At 52.7% G+C, this 8,078-nt stretch overlaps 1 protein-coding gene across 1 annotated transcript; it reads left to right on the forward strand.

Annotated features, from left to right (window-relative positions):
- The first annotated feature begins 4,164 nt into the window (after nucleotides 1-4,164).
- On the forward strand, nucleotides 4,165-7,691 carry WNT8A (wingless-type MMTV integration site family, member 8A). Its single transcript, XM_009700312.1, has 6 exons — nucleotides 4,165-4,235; nucleotides 4,327-4,360; nucleotides 4,574-4,712; nucleotides 5,712-5,837; nucleotides 5,969-6,111; nucleotides 7,131-7,691. The coding sequence occupies exons 1-6, from the start codon at nucleotides 4,165-4,167 to the stop codon at nucleotides 7,689-7,691; spliced, it is 1,074 nt and encodes a 357-aa protein (XP_009698614.1).
- The last annotated feature ends 387 nt before the right edge of the window (nucleotides 7,692-8,078 follow it).

The following is an 8,078-nucleotide window of genomic DNA, read 5'->3' on the forward strand; positions in this document are numbered from 1 at the left end:
TAAAACCTGATTTCAGTTTCACCTCCATCCTCAATTACCATTCGTTAATCAAAACATATTCGTTAGACAGGCAAAACTCCCACCAGTGTTGGTCGGTCCAGGGCTGGGGTCGTGCCGGTGTTTGCTCCCAGTGGGAACCACAGCAGTCCACAAGGGACCCCGCAGCAGGCAGAGCAATGGGGACATATTTTCCCCAATACGGGAAAGTTGGGAAGATTGAAAATAAAAAAAAAACCAAACACAATTCCTGCGTAGACCTGTGCATGCAGGAGGATTGCCCTGTGGCTGCAGTCCCCTGCGATGGAGTATTTTGAAGCCAAGGGACACATCCCCCTTGCTGAGGGGCTGGCTGCATCCAGACCAGGGGCACGGCATCACCGCGGGGGCTTGGGTGGCTCCCCGGGGCGAGCGGTGCGGGAGAGCACCATAAAACGTCCTTCACCTCACCAGCGTGGGGGTGGCTTTCTAATCACCCAGGTGGATTTTTATTGTAATGAAGCCAGCAATGCAGGATTTAACGCTAAGGGTCTGAATCTGTCACCTGCCAAGGGCAATTTAGCAAGTGGTCTGTGCTTTATTTTCCTGTTTTCCACAGCCATGGGGCTCGCTGCCCCAACAAGTCAAGAGCCGGGACCCACCACCTGGCACAGTGTGTGGCACTGATATAAACTGATTTATCTCGTGTCTGCCTTCCCTTAAAACCCATATTCTGACATGAAGAAGGCTTTATGGATGCGTGGGGCTGTATATACACTATTACTGTCTCTTGACTTAGGGCAGATACGAAATCCTAAAATATTTTGTATCATCCGGTGAAAAGCACTGGCTGTGTGGTCACACAGCAAGAAAATAAGAAAGCAAGCATCAATATTTTATCGGTAGAGCCAAGGGGCTCCAGCTGACATTCAGGACATCACTTTTCAAGCAGCCTGCTTGAAAACTCCGGCGGTCCCACCGCACCGGACGGCTGACAGCTCGCTTTGAGGTCTGAGCCTGCCCGCAACGACCGACACTTCATTTTCTGCATAACCAGGTAAACGCAACAGAATTTTCCTTTCAGATTTTTCTTTCCCTCCCCATCCAAAACCAAACCAAAAGCAAGTTTCTAGGTAGTGGGAAAACCAAAGGGAAACTCCTTCGGTGTCATTTCACGGATGGGACCTACGGCTCAGGCGACCCAGGCTGCGACCGGCGGGCGTTTCTCATGGGTGATGGGGGAGCACACACCCCGGCAGCCCTCCAGCGCCCGGCCTGGCTTCAACCACATGCACCCGGTGATGTTCGGAGCAAAGCACCAAAATCAGCTTCCAAACAGCTAAGCCCAGGCCAGCTCTGCCACTAATTTACCCTGAGACCCAGGCGCACCTGTCTCCGTGCCTCAGTTTACCCAACTGCAAAGAGACAGATATATTTAATCTCTTTTACTTCAAGGACATTGCATGAAGCACTCTAGAAGTACAAAACCTATTAACACAGCAAGACCAAAGTCTCCTTTTGCCTAAGGTGGGGAAGTCCAGCAGCAATACGACTGGGATTGTTGCAGTCCCGTCCGTCTGCCGGGCTGGATGACCCCACAGCAGCACTGGCTTCCACTTACCCGGATCGAGCTATAAATGCAGAAAAAACCCCACAGCAGCACAGGAAGGCTTGTCCCAGCACGCTGCTTTGTTTGCTGACAACTAGCGTAAGTGACGACGTTACAAGTGACTTTTAAGATTCCTGTGACTTTAATTGGAAAGGACATTTTTAATAGCCCAGGCAAATAGCTGTGTGATCCTGCCAACTGCAGCGACTGCCTCTGGCAGAGCTTCACGCCCAGAGATGCTGTTATTCTTCTGGCGTGTGATAGGAATATCATGTGTGAACTGACATAGCAGACACACCAACATTTTTTTAGCTGTACAAGCTCTCTCAGACAAGAAAAAAAACACCCACACCCCCACATCAATACACCCCCAGGGACAGCCAGACACAAACCCCCAAATGACCTGCGTGCGTATAGAAAACGCACAGCAGATTTCCAAACCGTATGCGTGGGCATTAATCAATGAACTTCACTGATACATGGGAAACACTTTATTCCCAGTAATTGCCCTTTGACAGCTCTAACAAGTAGGGTCTGTTTGGGATGGTAGTGATTAAAATGCTGACTCACAGAGGATTTTGCCATGTTGGCGGGACTACACCAGCTTTGTGCTCACTTGGAAGGTATTTTGCATCCCTGCTTTTCAACCAATCTGCAATTTTAATCCTCTGCCTGCAAACAGTTGTTTGCGGCTTTGCCCGACCGACTCCAGGTTTCCCTTCTGCAGGGTCTGGCGGGAGAGGGTTCCCCCCTCGCTGGCTAACGTGCCGGTGGGCAGCAGGACAGGGAAAGTCCCTGTCTTTTCTGCATCCAGGAACAGCGAGGAGCTCATCTGCCTGCTCCTGGGCAGGAGGGAGAGGAGTGACAGCTCCCCAGGAGCCTGGGACCTGAGCGGATAAACCTGCGCTTCAGACATCCAGCGCTGCGATGTGTCAAACCAGAGGGCAGGTTGCTGGCTTTGCAACGCGCTCATGCATTTCACGGCAAGACAGCAAAGCACTTTGCAAACGTGTTGAAGGTGCAGCCTCCTGCCTGACCGTAGCACCGCTGGCTGCGGCTGCTCACCCGGGTGCAAAGATGGGCTTTATCCCTCTGTGGTCCCTTTTGCTCGTGGCACAGCCCCCATGTGCGGTGCAGTCCCATTCCCTTGAACCTCACATTTGCAGCCCCTTCGTGAGTCCCCTTGGAGTAGCAGCGATTAACACCAGGAGATGAGTGTACCCAGGGGTCAGCCAGGGAGCTGAGAGGAAGAGGAGGAGGAGGAGGAAGAGGAGGGCAGCACCTCTGCCCTGCCACCGAGCCAGGGCCGGGCCGATGCTGGGTCCATGGCCAGTGCCGGGCAGATGCTGTGTCCATGTGCCATGGGGAAGTGCCTGGCAGAGCCCGGGGGGCTGCTTGGCATGGCACTGCTTTTGGGCTAAGCACCCACGCTGCCCTACTCAGCGGGCAGGATCCCTGCCCAGGGTGAGCCAGCCCCCGGTTGGGACCATTCAGCCACAGGAAAACAGATCAAGAGGTTTCCATGAACAGCATCTTGCTGTTGCTCCATCTGCAGCATCACAGCTCCTTACAACCCTTAATGATATTGCCTGTAATTACTAAGAGGCTTTTTTGGGTTTCCTCTGATAAGGATTTTCCCTTCCTGAGCATAGCCGATGGCTCAGCAGCGGTGGAGGCCCCTCGCTCTGCTCGGGGGGTGCGGGCAGGGCTCCCGCCTGCAGAGCCAGCAAGCAGCCGTACTTCTGCTGCGGCAGCCTTCACCCTAGGGAAATTGCTAACCCCAGAAAACTGTTCCCCTAATTACAGCGTTGGAGCATGGAGCAAACCACATAAATGATTCACACAGAATTCCCAAGCTGCAGCCGTGTAAATTAGAGAGATTTCTGAACGCTCCCGAGCCATGCACGCTGTTATCAGGATGGAAATGCAGAAACTTTCATCATAAAGAGGCGAGAAGGGGAAAAAAGCCCCACCATTAAACGCATCCCTTCAAATCAAGAAGACCTGGGAGGTCTATCCCCTATAGATCTTAACAGAACAGTTGTTAAAACTCCTCGGGGAGTTCTCGTAGGAGGGAGCAGGCAGATAGCAGGGGAACTATAGAAATGCATCAGCTTGTTATTTTGGAGGGACGAAGGGGCTGATCCTCTGCTGGCAAGCAGAGGATGAAAAGGAGAAGGCAAAAGCAGACTCGGGGCCAGCAGAAAGGGGTGGCTGGTGGTGGGGAAGGGAGTTAAAAGTGTCCCATTGTTAGGGAAGTTTGCTCTCCTTCAGACCATCCCGCTCCCAGGGACACCGCACCGTCTTTTGAAGTGCAACCTTAGGCGGTTCCTTGTCACCCATTGGAGCGGGAGCTTTTTTACCACATTAAGTCATTGGGTAGCAAATGAATGGGGGGTTTTGACTATTCACAACTTCACCTTATAAATATCAGGGTTGTAGGTTCCTGCAGCTTTCCTCCATCCTGATAGCTCACCTTGGGAAGGAGCGGAGGGAGGCGGCCCTGCTCACTCGGGGACCATCGGTGCGGAGAGCTACGGATCAGCAAAAGGGGTCCAACCCTGCTCCTTGTGACAGCCATGAAGAGAAGCACCTTCCTCATCTTCTCCATCGCGGGGGTCTACGGTGCTGTTCTCCACGCAGCAGCATGGTAGGATCCAACTCAGTGGAAAGGACATTTTTTAGGGATGCTCTTCAGCCCGTGGTAAGCTGTGCGATTCATTTTCTTTTCTTTGTTTCAGGTCTGTGAATAACTTTCTGATGACGGGACCTAAGGTAATTAACACACGGACTGTCAGGAATTTAAGTAGAGCAATTTTGGTTTGCAAATGGGAAATAGTACTTTTCCAAGGAACCAGGCTTCCCAGCGCGTATCAGCTCCAAGTCCTGCCGAGTAATGAGGGAAAGGACTCACAGCCTGTTTACGTCTGTCTTCATCGATAAATGGTAAAACGCGGTGGATTTTAACCCTGCTGTTTCCCACATCAGGCTTACCTGACGTACTCCAGCAGCGTGGCGGCCGGGGCGCACAGCGGGATGGAGGAGTGCAAGTTCCAGTTTGGGTGGGAGCGCTGGAACTGCCCCGAGAGCGCCCTGCAGCTCTCCACCCACAACCGGCTCCGCAGCGGTGAGTGCACCTTTACCTGCCGGCACCGGCATCCCCATCCCGGGATGCCTTTGGGTACGAGCCGGGATGTGCTCTGGAGAGAGCCAGTGCTGCTCATTAAACCGACTGATGGAGAAGGGCTTTAGTGTCCCCAAAATCACGGTTGTTTTTCCTCTCTCTGTATTAATTAGTGTAATAAATAGTGCTAGCATTTTTCCTAGGAATCCCAGGCTCTCTCTGGATCTCTATCCGTGCTAGGCTGGAGCTCGGGCCTTCCCACAGTGCTGCTCCGTGGGCTTGCTTCTGCCACTTTGTGGGCAGCATCCCAGGGAATGCAACGCTGGAGGCACCTGAGCTTGGAACGGGGAGAAGCGCAGGACAGACGAAAGGGAGAAAACAGAAGTGTGCACTAAGAAACTGTCTTCATAAGAAAATTGTGCATATATTTCAATACTATCTTCTTCGACAAGCAGAAATCTCTTTTTTCCCCAGAGTAGCACCTCTATTTGAATCTGTTAGGAAAGGCAAAAAAGAAACTGAATCAGAAGTGTGGGTGCAGATAGCTGTTAGCACAGGTTCAACGACCGACTGAAACGAGATCATCAATGACGGATTTTCCCCAGCAGGCAAGATCAAAGCACAGACATACCCCCCCAGCAGGAAAGGACAGAGATGAACTGAGTGCCAGGGGAAGGGAGTGATAACTAACCTTGGCCAGAGCAGGACTGGGACATTCCTTAAGATCCTGCTCTCGCCAAGAAACTCCATCCCCTGCATGGACATCTGCATAACATTATACCAAATTGCTGAAACCCTTGATGCTGAAGCCTGAAAAGACTCCAATCATGAGCATTTACTTTCTGTAGCACCTTACCTTTTGCACAAACTGTTTTGGTTTGGGTTTGTTTTGGTTTTTTTCCTTCTTGCACTTTTGCAGCACAGGATGTCTTCATTCCCAATAAATCGGGACTGATGTCTGTGTTTGCATGTGACAGCTTTTTTTCCTCCTCTCTCCCCCAGCTACCCGGGAAACATCCTTTGTACACGCCATCAGCTCGGCCGGCGTCATGTACACCCTCACCAGGAACTGCAGCATGGGAGACTTCGAGAGCTGCGGCTGCGATGACTCCAGGAACGGCCGCGTCGGTGAGCTGCCCTTTCAGGACAGGCTGATGCCCTCTCTCCATCCCCACACACAGCTCCCCCCACCCCCAGATTTCAGGGCAGAATTTGGCCCGACAGGGTGGTTCTGCGCTTAGTGTGCGTCTTTCTTGCAGGTGGCCGAGGTTGGGTCTGGGGAGGATGCAGTGACAACGTGGATTTTGGGGAGAGGATTTCCAAGCTCTTCGTGGATGCTCTAGAAACCGGACATGATACCCGCGCGCTGATTAACCTGCATAACAACGAAGTCGGGAGACTTGTAAGTCAAATATATAATAATAGTAATGTCTATATTAAAAACAAAATCCAAGAGTCTAGTAGGCTGTTCAGGTCCCTGTCTCCATCCCTCTGTGACAATCTATGCCCTGTAGTGTTTGCCTGGGGAAAAAAACCACAACCAGAATCTGGCCCTAAACCCAAACACAAGGAACTGCAGGAAGAGTTGTTCCCACTCCCAGCTTCTGCAGCTGTGTGTAATGCTGTTAAGTGCTAGCACACACACACCACTTACTCAAGGAATGCACGGGTTTTATACTCACCTACCGCTCGTCTGGTCTGTAAAACAAAGCAAGAACCACCTTACTTTCTTGCAATATGCATTTCCAAGCTATTTGGCTGGGGAAACCAGGTGTGAGCTGGCCCGGCTCACAAGCCGGTTGCCAGAGTTGCCCGCCGCTCCCCGCCTGGGCTGGCAGAGGCTGTCAGCACCTTGCCAAACCCCCTTGTCTGTAAAAACAAGGATGGCAACACTTAACATACCTATCTCATAGGGTGTGTCGAGGCTTAATCTCACATAGATACCAGCGATTGGGACCTTATAAATACCAGAGGGAGATAGGTAGATAATATCTGTGAAGTGCTTGGCCTGGAGGAGATGCAGAGAGGTTGGGTATGATTATTCTGAAGCAGTTTCACACGTTTTGAATGAAACTTCTGAGAGGGATGATGGGTTGATGCTGTGATGAGCGAGGTGAGCAGAGTGAGAAGGGCATGACCTGACAAAGGCACTGCTTTCCTGGCCCAGAGAAATAGCTCCTGCAAGGGCTGGAGACAAGAGTTTGTACCCACTCTGTCCTTGAAATTATTGAAGGGGGACAGATGTTTTCCAAGAGCTGAAATAAGAACATCAGCTCGTGTCTTGGAAGGACCTGCAGTCATGCCAAGCATGAGCCACTTTTGACCCATTGCTCCCTGAATTAGAAGTGCTCTAGAGCCTGATTTTTGTGATTTAAATGATGATGCTCTGCTGCTCCTCATTTCTCCACCTCTTTCACCAAGGCCGTGAAAGCCACGATGAAGCGAGCCTGCAAGTGCCACGGGGTGTCTGGCAGCTGCAGCATCCAGACCTGCTGGCTTCAGCTCGCCGAGTTTCGTGAGATCGGGAACTACCTGAAGATAAAATACGACCAAGCCCACAAGCTGGAGATGGACAAGAGGCGGATGAGAGCCGGGAACAGTGCCGACAGCCGTGGGGCCACGGCAGAGACCTTCCACCACGTCCATGCCACGGAGCTCGTCTTCCTGGAGGATTCTCCCGACTACTGCACGAGGAATGCCAGCTTGGGTCACCACGGCACCGAGGGTCGCGAGTGCCTGCAGACCGGCAAGAACCTCTCGCAGTGGGAGAAGAGGAGCTGCCGGCGGCTCTGCACCGAGTGCGGTCTCCGAGTAGAGGAGAGGAGGACGGAGGTGGTGGCCAGCTGCAACTGCAAATTCCACTGGTGCTGCACGGTGCGGTGCGAGCAGTGCCGGCAACTGGTGGCCAAGCACTTCTGCACCCGCCGCGACGCCGCTGCCCCCAACCACATCAAGCAGAGGAACAAGGGTCATAAGAGATAGAGGGCAGGCACGGTGGGCGGTTTGGTTGCCCCAAGCCCGGCCTGCCGCCAGCGGAGCTGGGGTGGGCAGGAGCGTCCCCGGGGTCTGGAGGGCTGAGCCGGGCACCGTGCGAGGCGATGGAGCCTCCTGCAATGGATGCTGTGAGATTAGGAAGCACAAGGCGCAGGCGCTGAAGGACCAGGCTCCTTCTTGCTTCCATGGTTTTTCCTCAATATTTACCAGTAGCTTCTTTCTTGTTGGGAGTCACTTTATCTGAGTGTTGGACAGAGGGAAGAATTTCACTTTTTCAGTGGGCTTAACCCCTTGTGCCACTGCTAACGGGTCCGCCAAGACCAGCGGTTGGGCTCCAGCCCCACGGCAAGCGAGGTGGGGATGGGCGCTGGGGCT

The sequence above is a fragment of the Cariama cristata genome, unplaced genomic scaffold (genome assembly GCF_000690535.1).
Source record: "Cariama cristata isolate BGI_N322 unplaced genomic scaffold, ASM69053v1 scaffold7655, whole genome shotgun sequence".
Classification (NCBI taxonomy): domain Eukaryota; kingdom Metazoa; phylum Chordata; class Aves; order Cariamiformes; family Cariamidae; genus Cariama; species Cariama cristata.